Source organism: Colletotrichum phormii (genome assembly GCF_030913505.1).
Source record: "Colletotrichum phormii strain CBS 102054 chromosome Unknown BDP81scaffold_4, whole genome shotgun sequence".
NCBI lineage: Eukaryota > Fungi > Ascomycota > Sordariomycetes > Glomerellales > Glomerellaceae > Colletotrichum > Colletotrichum phormii.
Genome location: NW_026851446.1, coordinates 1,634,972 through 1,654,420, shown reverse-complemented (window position 1 = coordinate 1,654,420; position 19,449 = coordinate 1,634,972). Strand labels below are relative to the sequence as shown.

General features: G+C 52.0%; 4 protein-coding genes across 4 annotated transcripts; 2 read left to right on the top strand and 2 right to left on the bottom strand.

The window, feature by feature from the left end:
* Positions 1-1,427: 1,427 nt before the first annotated feature.
* BDP81DRAFT_403900 (voltage gated chloride channel) lies at positions 1,428-4,555 on the bottom strand. The gene is made up of 6 exons (XM_060588895.1): positions 3,657-4,555; positions 3,454-3,606; positions 3,286-3,400; positions 3,144-3,235; positions 2,909-3,094; positions 1,428-2,859 (listed from the first exon to the last, which is right to left on the bottom strand). Exons 1-6 carry the CDS (start codon positions 4,482-4,484, stop codon positions 1,549-1,551), a joined length of 2,685 nt encoding a protein of 894 aa, XP_060449104.1. The 5' UTR covers positions 4,485-4,555; the 3' UTR covers positions 1,428-1,548.
* Positions 4,556-4,824: 269 nt separating this feature from the next.
* BDP81DRAFT_420177 (Neurochondrin-domain-containing protein) lies at positions 4,825-7,157 on the top strand. Its single transcript, XM_060589826.1, has 3 exons — positions 4,825-5,501; positions 5,558-5,864; positions 5,914-7,157. Exons 1-3 carry the CDS (start codon positions 5,080-5,082, stop codon positions 7,123-7,125), a joined length of 1,941 nt encoding a protein of 646 aa, XP_060449103.1. The 5' UTR covers positions 4,825-5,079; the 3' UTR covers positions 7,126-7,157.
* Positions 7,158-7,694: 537 nt separating this feature from the next.
* On the bottom strand, positions 7,695-8,903 carry BDP81DRAFT_420176 (uncharacterized protein). Its single transcript, XM_060589825.1, has one exon. The coding sequence runs from the start codon at positions 8,603-8,605 to the stop codon at positions 7,892-7,894; it is 714 nt and encodes a 237-aa protein (XP_060449102.1). The 5' UTR covers positions 8,606-8,903; the 3' UTR covers positions 7,695-7,891.
* Positions 8,904-14,878: 5,975 nt separating this feature from the next.
* BDP81DRAFT_164307 (GTPase CDC42) lies at positions 14,879-16,665 on the top strand. Its single transcript, XM_060582080.1, has 4 exons — positions 14,879-15,262; positions 15,566-15,685; positions 15,907-16,285; positions 16,390-16,665. Exons 1-4 carry the CDS (start codon positions 15,243-15,245, stop codon positions 16,453-16,455), a joined length of 585 nt encoding a protein of 194 aa, XP_060449101.1. The 5' UTR covers positions 14,879-15,242; the 3' UTR covers positions 16,456-16,665.
* The last annotated feature ends 2,784 nt before the right edge of the window (positions 16,666-19,449 follow it).

Sequence of the window (19,449 nt, the reverse complement as noted above, 5' to 3'; positions counted from 1 at the left end):
CGGAAAATGCTCGCCACCGGCTTATCTGGTCCCTTGATGGCCTGGTAGGGCGTAGTAGTGAAAATTCCGGAAATGCGGAATTAGTACTACGGGTATTAAACACCGAATTTTGCAAAGTGTTGTGTGGACAGCGAAAACCCCTGAAGCTTGCGTCTTCATTTGCCAGTGGAATTGATAATGTTCATTACACGGGCTCTGTTAGAATCAAACGGGTTATGAGTAGATTAAGCAGACGAGGAAGCTTCCTCGATAAAAATCAATCCGACTAGACACAATGACCGCAGCATACTTATAAGATGAATCAAATCAGATTCCGAGACTGAGATTCCAGTTGCATCTGTTTACGCCGTCGGTAAGTGAGGCATCGAGTGAAGGACCCCATTATGTATTCGGATCATGCGTCTTGGTTGAATGCATGGATTCGGATCAGAAGGACTACTGTTAGAAACTTCGGGTGAATTAAGGGAATGTTGTAGGATCCTGGGAATGATGTCAAGCATCAAATTGAACCTGCTAGATAGAAGGGGATTCTAAACTCAGATTTGGAATTCGCGGTGTTGTTTCCCATAAAAAAGTGCAGGGAAACTCACACCGCACCACGGGAATCCTCTCGTGAATCCCCTTGAACTCGGGCACGAGACTCGGTCCGTTTGTCGATTGCAGTGAACCACGGCGGCCTTCCTGCCAGAAGCAGTACTTAAGCAGGTTGCTCTCCATACCTTTCAGTTTGCCGGCAATGACCAGGACACCGGGAAGACGAATTCAGGTCTCCAAGCTTAAGGCCGTTGCCTGCTTGCTTGGTAATCTATTGGGTTCTAGCGGTCTCTCAAAACACTACAGATAGTACATAGGCAGCACCTTGATACCTCGATTCCTCCGTCCCTAGTCATCTTGGTAGTGTTTGGGCAGAATAAACGGTAACAGAGGGGGGCGGGAGAGAGATAGTGATTGGCAAAAGCTTGTTCAGCTTATCAACCCAGCAAATAGAAAAGGTTCATGTTTACATGGAGCATCAGTCCTTGGAAGTCCTCGCCATCGGCGACCCTCCAGCTGGGCCTCCGTTGGTACATCTGTCCCGCCGCTGTACCCTTCGGCACCACGCCAACCGGAGAGCCTCCTGAGATCATGAAGAGATTTATAGGCACGTTCACGATGTGAGCCTCTGGTGAGTAAGCACCAGAATGGGAAGAGAAGCAGATATGCTTCTATACACAAGTGCAGTTGTTACTGGGAGAATGACAACCCAACACTTCTGCATACGTGTAGTGAGACCTCAACTGCACGGCAGTTACTTGGGCTCCCACGACGAGTTGCAAAATTCGACGCAAATTCCATTAATCCGTCATAGGCTGGCAATCGATTAAAGACCTGATGATCGAAGAGAAGATGAACTCCTAATTAAAGTGAGTATACGATTTTCACAGGTACTGCGTTACGTCATGTAAATTACCAAGCTACCAAGCTACCGAGTTTCAAAGTTCCCTTCTATGCATGCATGTGTCTAAAGTATCCGTACAATCATTTGCTATCACGACAAAACGCTCTGTCTTATAAAATCGGTCCCCGATCTTCTGCCGGGCTAATTCCCTCTTCATGCCCGTCATCCCTTAAAAGACCCTGATGCTCGCCACCACCGTCCTCTCTCATAAGACCAGTTTCGACACCCATACCTCTCGACAACCCGCTCGTCCGACGCGTCTCCTCAGCGCCGTTGAGGACGTACCAAACGTCCTTCTTGGTCAAGAGACCCTGTAAAGCACCGCGGTCACTGAATAGGACGTACCGCAGGCCGAGCTTCTGGAAGTAGCTGACGGCAAGATGTAGGTTAGACCTTGACGCCATGGTGATGGGCGTCTGATCCATCCACGGCCGGAGATCAAGAGTCGTACGCGGGTCCGCGAGGGGCTGGTGAGAGAAGAAAGCCTCCGTCTCTAGCGGAAGCGATCGCGGTGGCTGCGAACACACTTGTAAGTTGTAGGTGAGTTCCGCACGCGAGATATATCCCAGCAAAATGGCTTCGCGGGGATCTGAAATAACAGGGAACCCTCGGTAGGTGTGCGTGTCGAGGATGTTCTTTAAGCTGCCAATAGTGTGGCCCGTCGCCGTGAGCACAACCAAGTCCTCGATGCGAGTCATAATCTGCGAGGCAGGAATATCGGGGATGACCATCTCCTCGCTGTTGTCCAGGAAGGGATACTCATTGAAGTGGATCCATGCTTCGTAGATACCCTTCCGGGAGAACGCATCTCCCACCCATTTAGACAGCATGACAGCGATCATGATGGGGAGAACATAGGTCAGAGCTCCTGTCAGCTCGAACATGATGACGACAATTGAGACCGTCATTCGAGTGACGCCGGCAAGTGTAGCTGCCGCGCCGATGATGGCGTATGTTCCCGGTGTTACGCAAGGAACATCTGGTTCGCAAGAGGCAAATGCAAAGAACGTAGGGTGGTTCGTGACCCAGATCTCCATGATAATTCCCACTGCTCTGCCAGTCAAGGCTCCAATAGCCATTGAAGGCAAGATAATTCCGGCAGGCAGCTGGAGGCCGAATGTGATGGTGGCAAGGAAGAAACCAAGGATAGCCCCAAATATCAACAGAACAATAGTCGGTGCCGACGCAGCCCCAGTCTTACAGAGACCGATTTGGTCGTCGACGTACTTGGAGCACTCGACAAATAAGTTGGAGACAAGCTCCGATGTCTGAAACTTCATGTAATGGTTGGGGTAGTTGATGAGGGCCGTCAGAAGGGCAATCGCAGCGACTTGGGTAATGGGCCCAGGTAGCCATGGTGTGTTCTTCTTCCATCGTGCCACGGCCATATTGGCTTTGATAAAGAGGCCACCGTAGATTCCCTGTCAGACTGTCAGTAAATTTCATGGTATAGTGACGGCCTGTACTTACACCAAGGATGCCAAGGAAGACAAATGGGATCAGCTCAAAGCCATGCCATCCCGTGCTGAATTTGACCTGGTACATGACAAGCTGCCCCGTGCGAAACGGATCGAATGCTTGAAGAACGACGGCAGCAGTCATGGCACAGACAAAACTCTGCCACATGGTTTTGTCGGGAAAGTAGTATGAGAGTTGCTGGTATATGATTAGCCTTGAACAAGGGGCATGTCCGGTCGTTACCAACCTCTAGACTGAACAATACTCCTCCGATCGGCGAGCCAAAAGCCACCGAGATTCCAGAAGCAGCAGCAGCAGATAGAACCTCTCTCTTTCGGGCTGTCATAGCATTAGTAACACTCAGAATTTGCGTTACAGACTTGGCTCACCCTCGTTGTCGTTGATGTTCTTGAAAAGCTTGATAAAGAGATTGGCGCAGCAACAGGCAACGTGAACCAGGGGTCCCTCTTTGCCTAGCCACATGCCTGAACCAACTGCAAGACACTGCAGAAGTTAGTAAACATGGCAAAAATGAGAATAACGGACATATAACGTACCAAACCCAGTGACTTGGTGATCAAGGTCCAGCTGCCAAGAAACCTCCGAATAATGAAACCACCCAATACCGTCTTGATCTCGGGTATACCGCTGTGTTTGGCATACATTCCGTACTCCTGGACCAGCATAGCCGCCGCCGATGCCAAAATAACCTCAAACCTGTCAGAACATAGTCGCGAGGCTGTGGGACTGCGAGACTTACAGAAAGGATAAGAAAGAAGAAGTACTCTATGAACCATTTTCCACCGCCGGAAGTGACCCCCAACGCCTTCGCCCAGGGCGTCCACCCGCCGCACTTTGACATCTCATTGTAGCCCCAGCAGCAAAAGTTCTTATTCAAATAGAACGCGCCTCCTTCCGGGCCGCTAGAGCAGTATCCTGTTTTCAGGTCGCCAAGCCAGTCGGTCGTTATGTCAATGCCAGCAGCTACAGCGCCAACAGCCATACCAGTCAAGATCAGAATGATCCAGACCTCACTGGCATCCACGAGCTGCTTGAACAGTCCAAGCAACCCTTGCGCCCCCGAGTGCAGGACGCGCAGACGCTGGCGCTCTTTTGTGTATTCGAAAATCCAATCGATGGCCGTCAGATCCTCGTATCCCACTCTTCTGCCTGGTCCCTCCACGTACCAATCTAGCGGCGCGCCATCTTTGGTACACTGGCTCGCAGCACCATGTACACCTGCCCTCCGAGGTGATCGATTTGAATCGTGGGTCGGCGTTCGCGCTCGCGGCGAGGAGTGAGGAGAGGCAGTGCCTGATCGCGAACCGGTAAAGGCGGACAGAAGCCGGCTCGGAGCTGAGAGAGCGTTCTGCTTCTGTTTTCGCTTGAAGGAAAGGGGCTCTTCGAGTTCCTCGTGGATTGGGTCTTCGATCAGGACATCAGCGACGTCTTCGTCTTCGCTCCAGAAGTCCAATTCGTCTCGATCGGCGGGGTCGTTGTTGCTGTTGCTGTTGCTGTTGCTGGCGCCAGTGTTCAGCGGGCGCGATGAGGACGAGGCGGACGAATCATATTGTACAGGACCGGCCATGGTGTGAATCTGGCGACATTGACTCCCAGTATCCTCAGATCATAGCCATCCTGTTGTCGGTTCAAGGTTCCCTTGAACCGGACGGAGACAGTAGGTATCACCTCCCCGTCGCCGGATGGATACCTGTACGGTGACGAGCCGCGCGTGGCTGACTCGGTGTGGAAGCTCGGGCCTCTTTGCGGTCCGTCTTGCGGCTGATGCGACGCCGGGGCAAGTGGCCAAGAGGACCATTTGCAGGGGTCTTGTTGATGGAATGCACCTCATCTGACTGTGGGGGGCTCTTTCCACGATCTGGGTCTTTCTGCGCGGGGCAATTTTTCACGACAGCATCCTTTCGTCTGATCTTGGCATCTTGCATCTTTCCTGTAACGTTGACAGCCTGCAATTCTTGCATTCGTTATAATAAAGCAACTCACTGTTTCCAAGAGATCAGATTGCAGTAAAAGTCAGATAGGGCTGTGGTGCCCATCGGATTTGTTGAGCAAGAAATCAAACACTCGACTTACACGCTGTCTCATTCGCCTTTCACTTTTTCTCAGCTGCCAATCGAGTCAACGCAGAACACCAGCAGAAAAAACAGCCAAAAGTCGTGAATATGGCAGGCCAAGCTCCTCCAGAGCCCGTCGCGGCGCAAGCACCTCCCGAGGTCTCTCAGTCGACGCCAGGAACACAGCAAACCGCATCGCTCGAACAAATTCAGAGTATGTTGAAGGCCAAAGATGATACTTCTAGATTCGTTGGCTTGGCTCTGTTGAAAAGTGTACTCGACAACTCGGAGGAGCTGCGCAACGATGCAGACACCGTCTCAGGTCTTTGGGAGTCCATCTCCCCCAGGTTCTTGGACCGGCTGCTGAAGACAGGGTCATCTATGCAATCTAGCCAAAAGGACGCGAAAAACATGCTGGACCTTTCAGTCTCAGTCGTCCATACATTTGCCCTGCTTCTACCAGATCAAGCGAAAAGAGACAAGAGACTTGTTGGAAGAATGCCTCTTATGGTGTCCAGTTTGCTACGAAGGTATGCCGACAGCCTACTAAGACGATATTTGAAATGCACACTCACAATGAATGTAGCTCTAAGGAAACTTCTGAAATGATTATTCAGGCTCTACTCACCTTGGCCGCCTTTCCCGAAGGAGCAAAGGTGTTCTTCGATATTGAGGATGTAACTCCTCTAGTTGAGGTTGCCCCGAACAACCCATCCGCCCTCGAAATCTTTTCTTTTGCCTGGATCAACTGCATGGATATCGCAGAAGACAGACTGGTGTTAAAGTCCAAGATAGACAAGACCATCCAAGCCTTGGTATCGACATTCAACGGCACGGATGGTGTTACTCTGCTCGAGTTCCTCGGCAAATTCCTGCGAAATTCGGATCCCAAGGTAGTTTCCCCTGTAAGAGCATACAGGCAACTGACTTACACATGAATAGGCCCTACCTTTGAACCCAAAGTGGATCAAGACATCCATCGACTTCATCAAGAGACTTCTTACTAGTCGGCCTACACCAGAGGCAAGAAATGCCTACACCATTGCAGCTGCATCCTTGCTCGAGGTGTACCCTTCAGAAGCATCAAAACTCTTGTTCACCAGCGATGAAAAGGATGATAAGCCATTCTCGTACCTGTTCATCACTCTCCTTCTCACCGACACCCGAGCGAGTCTTCCCCGCCTCCTGGAGCTTCTCAACGATCCCATCTACCCAGCCATCGCACAACGGTTGGGCTCGGCCTTTGATGTCACAACGCACTTCATTGGCTATCTGGTGAAGAGCCTCGACGATGAGAGTTCATCGCCAGCTGCCCTAGGGATGCCTCCCGACTTCCTGCTAAAGATTCGTCGGACGATTTCGGAGGCCCTGTCCCTCGCAATCGAGTTCCTTCGAGATAGGTGGGATGCGTCCGTGGCAGGTGCCTTTGGTCTACACCCAGAAACACGTTCAAAGGAGACTGACACCTCAATGGGAAAGAGGCTGACAATCTCTTGGGAGTCAAAGAAGAGCAACGTTAACGAGGACCCTCTCATCCTGGCAGCTGTAAAAGCTCTGGCGATCTGGCTTCGCGAGGACGACAACGACCTCTTGAGAAAGGAAGCAGCAGGGCTGATTGATATGCTCCTCGACCTCTACAAGTCGAGCTCCCCTTCAAGCCTCGACTTCCGGTCGCCAATCCTAGTAGGTCTGGAGGGAATACTGGTCGAAAAAGCAGGGCTGGAAGAGTTCACGACACACAACGGCTGGGACGTCCTGACCAGAGACCTCGTGGCCATCTTGCAATCCACGTCGACATCAAGCGACGAAAGCGAAGCCGCGCGTGGCATAGAGATTGTTCGCATCCTTCTGCCAATCGTGGAAGGCGAGGAGACCGGCTCGAGAGAAGAATGGATGGCCCTCGTGACGACCCTGGCCGCCTGGAACGCCCCCGAGGCCAAGCAGCCCGCGCTGGTACAGGAGGCTCAGATCGCAGCTCTCCAGCTTACGACTGCTTTGCTCGTTGGCGCGCCGTACGGTATGAGGCAGCGCTACGTACACTCGATCAGCGCCGTGCTCGGCATAGCTGCGCAGCTCGAGAAGCACGTGGGTAGCGATGACCCGCTGAGGGAGTCTTTGGACGATGTGCTGCAGACACTAGATAGACTTCGCTAGCTTCCAGCTCATAGAAAACCAGCTTTCTTCCATTCGAGGTTCAAATGCCCAGACATACGTGGCGAGAGACTCACATTGAGCCGATGTTTGAACGATTCCCTACCCGAGTGACATGCAAAGGAACTACGGCTACGAACAAAACCGACCAGAGACCTCGTGTTTCCAAAGTGGCTAAAACACTCTACACATCTGAGGTCAAAAGTCACACCATGAAGCTGCGAGGCATACATATGTAAACATTCATTGGGAGAAGTACTCTGAAGCATATATGACACTCGAGACAAAGCTCCCATAAGTCACCCCGCGCAATGTAAAATGTAAATGACACGACTTGGGTTGTGCCAGAATCTAAGTTTGAGCCAAACATAACTTAGCACTTCATCAAATTCGAATATAGAGGTAGACTGAATGACCGACGTCTACTGGCAAAACCCTCGATTATTGTGCCTGAGCAACAAACCTGCTTGCGGACCACGTCTTTTGGGGGAGAAAGCAGTTGAATTGAATCTTGGAGGGAATTGGGGTCCGGGGCAAGAAAATACATCAAACATCATCATATCCGAGTGAAGTAATTCAAAGAGTTCAATATTTTCGGCAATTCTCCCCTGCAAATTGTCCGTCATCATCTACAATCTAGACGAAAATCCGTCAGGAACAAGAAATTTATAGAATTTTTGACCTTCCCCGCAAAAGGAAGCTCAGAACTCATGATCCTAGACCATGATTTGAATCTCCATCAACGGAAAATTGCCCTCATCAGCTCAACTCAAACAGCAGCCACCGGAGCTTGCGCCTCCCGTCGCACAGCTTCCACGCCCTCATCGACATCATTACTCTTCAACGCCGCCACCGCCTCAGCCTTGGCCCGCCTCTTCCTCGCCCGACGAACTTCAATCTCGATATCCTTCATCTCGGCGTCCACAGAGACTAACCGGGGGATAACGTCCTGCACGGCCTGCACCGAGAGCGTTTGCGCCTGCCTCAACGACATCGGCGCCAGGATCCCAAACCACCGGAGGGGATCATTGCTCTTCTTCTTCTTATTCTGCTTCGTCTTTTCTTTCTCCTTCTCGGCTTCTTTCTCCGTCTCCTCACCAACGGAGGAGGTCACCCCTTCCGACTCCATACCCGGAGCCTCATCGACATCACCACTCTTCGCCGCCGCCGCCGCAGACACCCCGTCCTCCGCAGCCTCCACCTTCGGCTCCGTCACAGCATCGCCATCATCCGCAGCTTTAACAACCTCAAAGCGGGGAACACCCCTGTCATTAACCGCCACCTCGAGGGTCCTCGAAGCCCGCATGCGCTGGTCGTAGTAATCCGGCCCGTAACGGACGCCCCTCTCGGCGGAGAAGTTGGCTCGTGCAATGTTCTGGTACATGCCGGCCTGGGTCCCGCTGAGGCGCTCGCGCAAGGCGGTGTACTCGTCCAGCAGGAGGAGGTAGCGCTCCAAGAGACCATCGATGTGGTCCGTCTCCATTGTTCTTCCGGCGTTGGTGGTAAATGGGGCTGGGATGTGAGATTTGAGACGTGGCGGGGGCTTAAAGGTGAGGTGAGCAAAAGGCGAGACGAGAAAGTCAACGGATTGGGTTTGCTGTGGCTGAAGTGTGCGGCTGAAAGGGAAATCAAAGCGTGTACGGAGTACCTAGGTGAAATGGGTCGGAATGTCGTCGAGGTTGCCTTTGCAGCTGACTCTAAGCAATTGAAGATGAGGTGGTCCCGTAGGGCTATGCATGAGGTTGATTGTCGGCTGCAGCCTCACATGCGTTGGAAATTTGTGGCTTGAGCAATGATCTGCACAGAAGGAACGGCACTCTCATGTAGGGGTAGCCCTGAGCTAGCTACTGCAAGACCCGAGTCTGCGGCAATTGGTACCAGTACTTTCTATCCGTTGTCTTAGACGCCCAGATATGATGGACATCGCCAATTAAGATATGTCACTCTACTTTGAGCCGCCTGCCCAGCGACTTTTAATCAAAATTACTCACCGTGCAAGTTCTTGACATGCGACGATCCCGCGGTCAAGACATTCCAACGGGTAATACCACCTGCCAAGACAACGCTTCCCAAAAAAAAGACAAGAGAGAGAAAACGGCTGAGCAAACAAACGCGCAGGGAAATGCGATGCAACAGCAACGGTGACGTGGAACACACGTACAAAGGGACTGAGGCCATGTCGAGGCTCGGCGACAAACAAAGCGGGAACAAAGACGGATGGAGAGCATCGGCCCAGTATCCGTACGAAAACCTTTCCTTTGGTCCTTTGGGGTCCTGTCATGCCCTGCCATGTGCTTTATTCTCGGATGGCCGTCGGGTCGGTGGTTGTTTGTAATGCGTTCGTACCAATGCGACCTTTCCGGCATAGCTTCCTGTTTCAGCTTCGACATTGATGGGTACGATTTGCTCTTGATTGCTGCCATACGCCCAGCAGGGAAGAATGCCGTCTGAAAGGGAGACGTGATGGTCAGGGATCAGGATAACTGATAGCCATATAGAATCACAGACTGACGCCGCCATGGGGTCCAACTGCCTGTTGTGACTTATTTCCCGTTGTCCACGCCAATCTGTCGAGCACGAGCCGGGGATAGTCCTTTTATGTCGGTGATCCCGGAGATCGACCACGCAGGGCCCTGGCCGTGGACGCATGTGAGACCGAGGAGGATGGTCGGGAGAATAGGGAGGCACACGCAGTGCTTGGCTTTCGTTTAGGAGACCGGAATGATACTAAGACTTGGATGAAGACCGGGAGAAATAATCGAGAAAAGTGCAACGCAATGCAAGACGGGAAGCAAACCGGGCCATCGCGCCAGGCGGGAGTGACAGATGGATCGAAGCATTAAAGAAGGCTGCGGGTTCCCGTCTAGCTTATTCCCTGCACATGAGAGACTGCCTCAAACGCGTGTCGTCCATATGACTTGGAAGGCATCGTCCAACCCCAGGAGCTACTTCGCGGGCCTGGCGGTGTTTCGATGCCCACTTTGACGGCGCGAAGCGAGGGTAGCATCCGGGACGGCAAACTGCAGAAGAAAGACTTGCATAGGGGTTGGAGACTTGTGAGTCTAATAGACACGGCATGCCACGAGCGAGCGGCGCGATGGCGGCGTGTCAGTGTCAAACGTCGAGGTTTAAGACCTTATGGTCCAGCTGAAGACAAAGAAGGGATTGTCCGCTAAATTGCTGGGAGAATGAGCCACACACTGGGTTAGGTACCTCGGTGTCCGAGTACCATCAAGCCCAGGTATCGGTAGTTTTCGAGTATCGGCGGCGACATCTGACGTACAGCAGAGTAGGAATCACGCCTGTCTTACTCCGATGGCATCGATGAATATACTTCGAGGTCAACGGTAAGGCGAAGCCGAGTTCCAAAGGCATGTTATTCTGGGCCTGCGTTGCTTTTGATGGAGGTGCGGATCCGCCCGAGAAGACCATCTCAGGTCGACTAGTGTCGGTCTAAGACGGTGGGGCCCAGTAGCTTAGATCCCGCAGTACATTGCAGCATTGACGAAGAGCAGCAATGTACCTATGGTCTGGATCCTGTGCCCCTTCCCATCTCGATAAAAGGCCGCTGCAGGCCGCGAGTGGCGGGAGGTCGCCGACGTTGGTGGTTAAACTTACGATTTCCATGCTGATATGAGGAGGCGTCAATACGGATCGGTTCTAGGGGGGCGAAAGAACCATGGGATGATTACGTGAAGAAAAATATGAAGCAAAGTTTGGTGAAAACTCTGCTGGACAAACCTGGCCTGGGCTGAGTTGCTGATGACATGAGGGCATTCCTTTCTTTTTTCATGCGTTGAGGAAACTGTCAAGATGCCCGGCTAGGTATTCTCGTCTGATATTGTTCTGGTGGAAGGGTGTCTCTGCAAGTGGCAAGAGCCAAGCACTGACATGAAGGGGCACATTCCATATCACCCCGCTGCGAAAGGGTTGGACGAGAATGGCCCCTCGATGGTAGGTGCGAGGAAGTCATTTGAGCCGTTGGCAGACGGCACTTGGCCAGATGTGCGTTGGGAAGCGTATTGTGTCCGAAGAAGGCCAATGCGATATGCGGGTTGGCTGGCGTGATGTCAGGACCGTGATGCATATGCTCGTGCTTTGCTGGTGCAGGAGCAACCTAAGAGCAGAAGGAAGCGTTAAGGCAGGTGTGCTTCTTGGGACTTGCTGCAGAAGTTTGGACGATGGCCCGAGTAGATTTTTAGAAGTGATGTTTCCTGCCTCACTCGTTCATCCAAGAAGACACCTCAGATTAACTTAAGGTACCTACCTACCTTGAGCGTACGCGGATTAAAAGTGTACATAGGTACCTAAGGTAGGAAGGGTGGTTTCCTCTCGACGTGCACTTGCACCTTCCTCGTCGAAGCTTGAGGTATTAAGAGGTCACCCCACACAACCGATCACCTAATTCAACTACTTTTTTTCTCCTTTAATACTACCACTACTTTTATATAATATATATCAATTAATTAAAAAAAATTGTAAATGTTGTTTTAAAACTATTATCAGATTTGTAATAATTAATTATATAAAATTCTATAACTATAAAAACGTAATTAATAATATTTTAAATAATAAATTAATTTGAAAAGTCTTTATTAATTAAAAATATCCTATATAATACTTTACAACTATATTAATGGTATTATTATCACTTAGAATATTCACCAAAATTCTAAAACTTATATTTGATTAGTACTATAAGAGTTAGTTAATTAATTAATTTATTAATATATATTTAGAATTATAGATTTAATAGTATTATATTCCTAACTATAAATTTAAAACAATAAAGTTTTGAATCTATCGTTTTAAAAAGTGGCCGAATTAGGTGATTGGTTGTGTGGGGTGACCTCTTACTAGGTACGCAGTTACGTATAGAGGCAAGAGCACATGCATTTTGCGACGTGAGAATGGTGCGGGGACGGGATTCCAACGCCTCAGACCCAAAGGTCCTCCGCCCAATTTGCGCAGTGACGAGGGTTTCTCAAGGTAAGGTACGGATACCTTTCCTCACCTCACCACCAGGAGGAGTAGGACTGACAAAGCCGCGACGCTTCGGGTACACTAGACGCAGCACCACTTGGCACTCCAAGCACAAACAACTTCTGCTGACAACTGGCACCGCCTCGCCATCCGACACCTTGCGGCTTTGGTCTTTTGGCTACCATAACAGTCGCAAAGTGCAACGCCATTGCTGCTGGAGTCGAAGCCGGTCCAAGATCTACTCAGCTCAACCCAAGCCAGCGGATGCCGCTCTTTCAAAGACGGGGGACGATCCACTATTTAGGGGTAAAAAAGTGGTCGGTGAGGGCGGTGAAGGATCAAGACGAGGAGCAAGCTACGAATGCCCCGCGCACCCAACCCCGAGCCAGACGGAACCATCAAGCCGAGAATTCCAAGACTTTTGTCCAACTCATCAACATCGTGGCCGCGCGCCCACCTTACCACCTTACCTAGGTCCGCTTGGGGAGACCGTAGCTTTGTTGGCAGTTGCTGGAGAGCGTTGGGCCGGTTCTTGGTGTGGAGGGGTGGCAGGACTACGCTGTACCGGGCAACATCGGCAATGGCACCAACAAACGCACCTCTCGGTATCAAAGGTAAGCAAGCGCCTGAGGGGCTGGCTTGGTGCCTCCTTGATACGAATTGACGACAAAAGGGTGGCTGCTTGCGCTCCCGTCCGTATACCGCATCTCATTCCCTTCTGATATTAGCGGAAAGGACAAGAGGGAGGAATGGCACTTGGGACTGAGATGAGCAGACCAGGGCATGGCACCGACGCTGGCTACGTAACCCCTGGAAGTTGAGGTGAGCGTCGAACAAATTAAAGGAAAGCCGGCAAGGTGGAAGATGGGTGAAGATGCCCCGTTCACCCCCGACCAGGCTATTCGTTCCAGAATCCAGCCCAGCAGCAGCATCAACCCACCCACGTCTGCGACCTGCGGCCTGCCCTGGGTTGTTCGATACCTTGGTGCCTGCCAGTACTTTTACCTTACGGGCTACGGAAGCACTCTTGCTTTCCGCACAATCCAACGACCAAGGCAACATGGCTGGACGTTCTTGACCTTCCGGGTTAGGCCATGTCCTCCAGCTAGCACTGCACCAGGCTATCTCAAGCACCCCAACGCCAACCGATCAGGCGCCATCCATCCCTCTGGAACAGTAACCACCCCGTCCAACTCCAATCATTGCTAAGAGCAGCCTTGCAAACACCGAATTAACACTTCAACGTTGAAGTGGGAGCAGGAAGAAGAGGAGGCGACGGCGGCGGTTGTTCACTTGTGGTGGTGAATAGACCGGAGACTTGGAAGACCCTTTCTGACATGGGCACTCTCCAATCTCTACCCGCCCCCAGTCTTGCTCACCCTCACATCCAGGCACAGGGCACGAGGTACGAGGCACTTGCAAGTCATTTCGAGGAGCAAAAGATGAGACGAGAGACTTTGGTGTTGCTTGCTTTTCCACTGCCCATTGATTAGAGATGAGGGACCCCCCTTTCTTTCTCTCCTTTTCATGACCCTGTCACTCATTGGAGGCTTCCTACCCTCGTGAGGCATTCCGAACTGATTTGAATAGCGGCAGGTATCTATGAGGATGCTTCTCTGTGGCTGTAAAGTACCTCGGAGTTTACGTCTCTACTCAAGGCCTGGGAGACCTGAGGTACCCGAGCTTATTAGGAAGGGTGGAAGGGACCGTTCCTGTATCTGCTGCAGCTACATCCCTTTACACTTGCCCTGTGGCTAAAGTTTTTTGCTGTCAACTGCCATGTCTTTGTTCATCCTTCCATTCATCAGCCCCAAAGAAGACTTGGGAGTAATAAGGTACCTAAAGGTAGGTACTTGTGGGTGTGGGTGTCGCCGGATGGATAGTTGGCCGAAGCATCTCAGGACAAATGCTGTCTTCAGGAACAACAACATGAGGACTATATGATACTTATTACCTATCTTCATCCTGAGAGTGTCGAGACATTAGTACAATGCCTGAGTAAACTACTCCGTACACTAACCTTGCTACGCCTCATACACCTCTCTCTGTCCTGTCTCTCTGCATCTTACCTTACGTGTAGTGCCACTGGTGTGTGCAAGGTTCTCTTCCTGCAGCCTTCCATTGCCTTGCCTTGACACTGACACCAACTGACACTCGTCAATTCCACCCGTCTTTTGAATCATTTTATCCTTCTTATTTGCTTGTTCCCCCCTTCGCTCTTCTCCCGACCAGCTACTCTCCTCATTCGACTCAAAAAAAGAAAGAAAGAAGAAAAACAAGGACTTTTAAAAAATCAAACCCCTCCTTAACGCAAGGTCGAATCTGCTACTACCCGACCCCATCCTCCCCCTTCTATTCCCTCCCGTCTGGTGAGGTGTTCCACTTTCCCGCGTGTGCTCTACCGCTGCTGCACCGCTGCAGCGTGTGTCGAGACCACCGCCGACGCCATCGCTACCTTGCTAAAACAAAATAAAAAAATCCCCGACGACATCTCACTTGTGACCTCCCAGACGTCCTTGACCTTGCGGCTTTACCTTGGTTGGGTCCCGTCCCGTCGTCGTCGTCGCCTCCTTCTCTCACTCGCTCCTTCCCTACCTTACCCCGTTATCCTTCCTCGCCTTACTCTTTTTTACCTCGCCGTTGCCTTGTCACCTTGTCCCTTGCCTTGCTCCTTCCTTCACCTTTTTACCACCACCTGCACCGAAGAGAGAAAAAAAAAAAACCACCACACCGGCACCCAACCCAATCCACGCCTTTTCTTCCCCTTCGTCGCCGCCCCCCCCCCCCCATTTCGACCTCGACCCCGTTCTCCGTCTCCACTACCCACCTCATCTTTCCGCCCTGCAGCAACGGCAACCACCACTGCCACTACCTACCTGCCTGCCTTACTACTACTCCGTACCACTGGGCTACTACCACCACACTTTACTCGACTCCTCCTGCCCGCTGCCACTCTAACCCCCAACTACCTGCGCCTGGAAATCACACCCGACTCCGACTCCGACCCCGACCTCGACAAGACAAGACACTCGACACGACACGACGCGCCGCGCGATAAGGGAGAGACTGAGAGACCGGTCTTAATTTTTCTTTCCACAGGTCTCTGTTCCTGCACAGGAACATCATTGATCTAGACAATGGTCGTCGCTACTATCAAGTGCGTACAATTTGAGCCTCTTTTCTCTAGGCTTCATTTTCTCACTTTCCCCCTTCCCGACACTTGACAACTGACACTTGTCGTCGCCCTTCCTACTGTTTCGCTTGCCTGCTATTGCCCTGTTTGCAGTGTCGCTGTTGCTGTCGGATTCCACTGCTACCCATCACTTGGGGCTTGGAGGAGGCTTTCCTTCACCGTTGCCAATCCTGACTTCAACTTGACGATCGGCAAATGGCAGCCATCAAAGCACGCATGTCACTAGCCACTTTTGTTTGCGTCAGAACTGATTCTCTCCTCTTCTAGGTGTGTTGTCGTCGGCGACGGTGCGGTCGGAAAGACATGTCTTCTCATCAGCTACACGACGAACAAATTCCCCTCCGAATACGTTCCGACCGTCTTCGATAACTATGCCGTCACCGTTATGTGAGTCCTCTCCTGCAACACCTCCTAAACAATCGAAGTCCGGGTTGCACAAAGCAAAGGCAAGGAGGTCTTTCCAAGAGATGGTCAAGGGGCGGATAAACCGACGAATGGATGAATCAATAACAATGGGGATTCGGGGAGAAAATGTGCTGCGAGAGACGAGAAGTTGCTGGACTTTTCGGTAGGCCATTTCGCTGATGCTGGATTTTTCTCTTACGCAGGATCGGTGACGAGCCTTACACACTGGGACTGTTCGATACCGCCGGTCAGGAAGATTACGACAGACTCCGCCCCCTTTCCTATCCCCAGACCGACGTCTTCCTCGTCTGCTTCAGCGTCACATCACCCGCCTCCTTCGAGAACGTCCGCGAGAAGTGGTTCCCCGAGGTACATCACCACTGCCCCGGCGTCCCTTGCCTTATCGTCGGCACCCAGGTCGATCTGCGCGAGGACCCCAGCGTCCGCGAGAAGCTTTCTAAGCAGAAGATGTCTCCGGTACGGAAAGAGGATGGTGAGCGGATGGCGAAGGATTTGGGTGCGGTCAAGTACGTCGAGTGCAGTGCTCTGACGCAGTACAAGCTGAAGGACGTCTTCGATGAGGTATGCAATATCCGCATTTTCCGTTGGACCTACTTTTTCCACTCTTCTCCTCCTCCACTTGCCTCTATATCAGCCCTAGATCTGATACTGACATGCTACCTCAGGCAATTGTTGCGGCTCTGGAGCCTCCTGCCCCGAAGAAGAAGTCACACAAGTGTCTTGTGCTTTGATCGTGGGACCCCTTGACGCATGGGTCTTGCTTTCCTCCCGCCATGCCTACCCAGTTCTGGCTCTGGCGGCGAGCGGAAAAGCCGAGAACCAGGCTTGGACATTTTCTCTTGCCATCCAGATGCGCGCGCAAACGGTTCTGGGTTTCCATCTTCGAACGGCATTTTGGACCTTTTTTTGCAGCGCGCATGGCATTGGACACGCTAGGTCTTGATCAACCACGGCTTTGGACCGATCAGGGACGGTCGTTCCTCGCGAATTAATGGATTGGACTTCCTGGTTCAGCGACAATGAGGGTTTGGATTGGATCATCTGGCCACGGCGGTCCGGGCTTCTAGGCATATCTTGACTGGGGACTGCGAGGAGGACGAATGGGCAAGTCGACGGGCTGTGTTTCCCCCCTTCCATATTATGTTCACCAATTCCCAAAGTTCTTCCTCATCCCATCACCCTCTTACCAAATTCAGCCCCTCATCCCTCTCGCATCCCCATTACGTCTTGCTTTGGCCCGGATCTTGGTGGTCTTTCTTGCTTCTTTCTACATTTAGGGATGGGTAAATTCATCACGCAGGCAGGAATACTTCGATAGGACAGTTTGGCGATTGGAGTGCACTTTAAATCGATGGTCTTTTTTTTCTTCGCACTGAACCCCCAAAGTGTCTGTACGCGACCCCCTTCCACAACCATAGCCCGCGCGGAGCGAGCACCGATCAACTGGAGGGCATGGCCTCGTGGGGATCATCACCCACTGACTATTGATGTTTAACATGCGTGGGCGGAACAGAGCCTCCAACATCGGATCGACAAGGCGAGTCATTCCCGCTTGCTGCCCGCCTCGGTACACGCCATCCGTTCACTCACATCTTTTTTATCTTCAGCACGTTGCGGGGCATAGATGGCATGTTGGAAGCGGCAAGTAATGGACGGTGGGCAGTAGCTTTTGTTCGAAAAGCATGCTCAATTATGGGCTAGTTGAGCTGCCCTACGTTCGTTCCGTCTGCCCAGGACTTTCCCAGGTAGGATGCCTGGACGTTGCCAATCTTATCGTTGGAACGTTCTTTCGAGTCCAGCTGCGCCCTCTTTTAAACTCTACTTGACTTTTTTTCTTTTTCATTGCGGCGGCGGCGCGATGGCTACCTAGCGCAAAGACCACCAACGACCCCTCACCTGCCTGAGAGCGTGTGTCCGCCCGACCCCTTTGGGCAACAGTGGTGGAAAGGGTCTGGGGGATGACTACAGTTGGTAGTAGGGAGGGGGAAGGGTATGGGGGAGGAACTGCATAAAAGAATGACGTCGCAGCCTCGGCGCGCCGTCGTCCATCCGATCGAATCGGTCATCAATGCGAGACAGATGCTGTTAAGGAACTTAAAAATGGTGCCGTTCTGTTCCCCAACGGCCCAACGGGTTTTCACAACGCTCACGTCCGGGGACTCCCGGGCCTCTTTCTCCTGTGCCTCTTTTTCTATGAAGACAGACGGAGCGAACAGTTACATTGCGACATTGGTGGAGAGAGCGAGAAAGAGAGACGGAGAGACAGAGGCAGAGACAGAGGCAGGAGGAGGCGTTTCCTGTCTTACCCGCCTCCGAAGCCACACACACCCCCATTCATCCATTTCCTTCCAAGTTTCTGCGTACCAGCACCAGCAGCGTGCCAGCGTATCAGACGTTACCTAGCAGTGCTAGCACGCCTAGGTAGCAGTTTGCCGCAACCGTGACGGAGGCTATGTTCGAGACGCGTTGCGAACGCTACGAGGGCGTTCATGGGGTTTCCCTGGGGAACCTGGGGGGGGACTTGGGTGGGATGGAAAGGGCGAAGGACGTTTAAGTAAGTAGACCAGGGGGGAGGGGGGCTCTAAGAGGAATAATGGAAGATGCGGGTTGTGGTTCAGGATTCGAGAGATCTGGGGAGTTGTTGCTTGGGGGAGAGTCGCTTTTGTATATAGGTTCTATGAGCGTACGGCTCAGGGACCTCTGTAGCTCGCAGCCCGCAGAGCCCCCCCTTCGTCCACGGACTACAAATTGGGACGCTGACGATGATGGATAAACGGCACCCCAATATCGCACTTTTGCGATTGGACGTTTTTTCTCAGTGTGTCCACCTCACATCAGCGTGCCATCTTAACGGGGAACTCCACTTTCCGGGAGGAGATCGAATACTGTATAGTTACATATCCGGGACTCACTTGCTCCACGGCGCCGGCGGCCATGCGAACCCCGCATTGCCCGCCATACAAACCCCCTCCTACGGTCTACCCTACTGCCAGCATCCTGGAGAGAGCCGGCGCGCCGCATCCAAGCATTGCCTTTAGTCTAATGCATTCGTTGACAATTTATTTCCTTACATAGTACTCAGTCTACCGGCATCGGCGGGGTCTTCACTCTTCGGACGATTGATACCGTTATCGACAGCTTTTGAACCCCACATCCTACCGCGTCCCCCCCCTCTAACTATTCCCCTCCCCGCCGGACGTTCTCCGCTGGAATCGAATACAATGCCTAGTATTAGTGACAGTTCCGGGCGCTGATACCATGCCCACCATGTAATTGTACGTAAAGTAAGCTCATAACCTGGGGAGGGAAAACATGGCATGTGTATTACCATTGGCCAATTATGAGTGCACAATGGGCGGATCGTTGTAACTAGAAGATCCCCCCCCGAATACACGTGGAGCGAGTGTCGGTCTAGCCTTTTGGATTTCGACAACCACAAGGGCGTCGCGCACGTCAAGCCCGCGCCGGCCCGGTCGAGGTGTGTCCCCGTTCTTGACGCTTCCGGTCCCCGATATACCTTGGGCCCGGTTTCCTTCTAATTTAGACTTATCCCTACCTTTTCCGATAGACTCTCTCTGCAATTTGAGATTCCTTATTCTTTTGCTCCCCTGTCACACCCGACAGCCCTCTTCACGAAACATTTGGCTTTGTGACTCACAACGAGTCCGTACAGGAACATCACAAGAAGACCTTGAAACGGAACAGACACACAACAACATACCGTC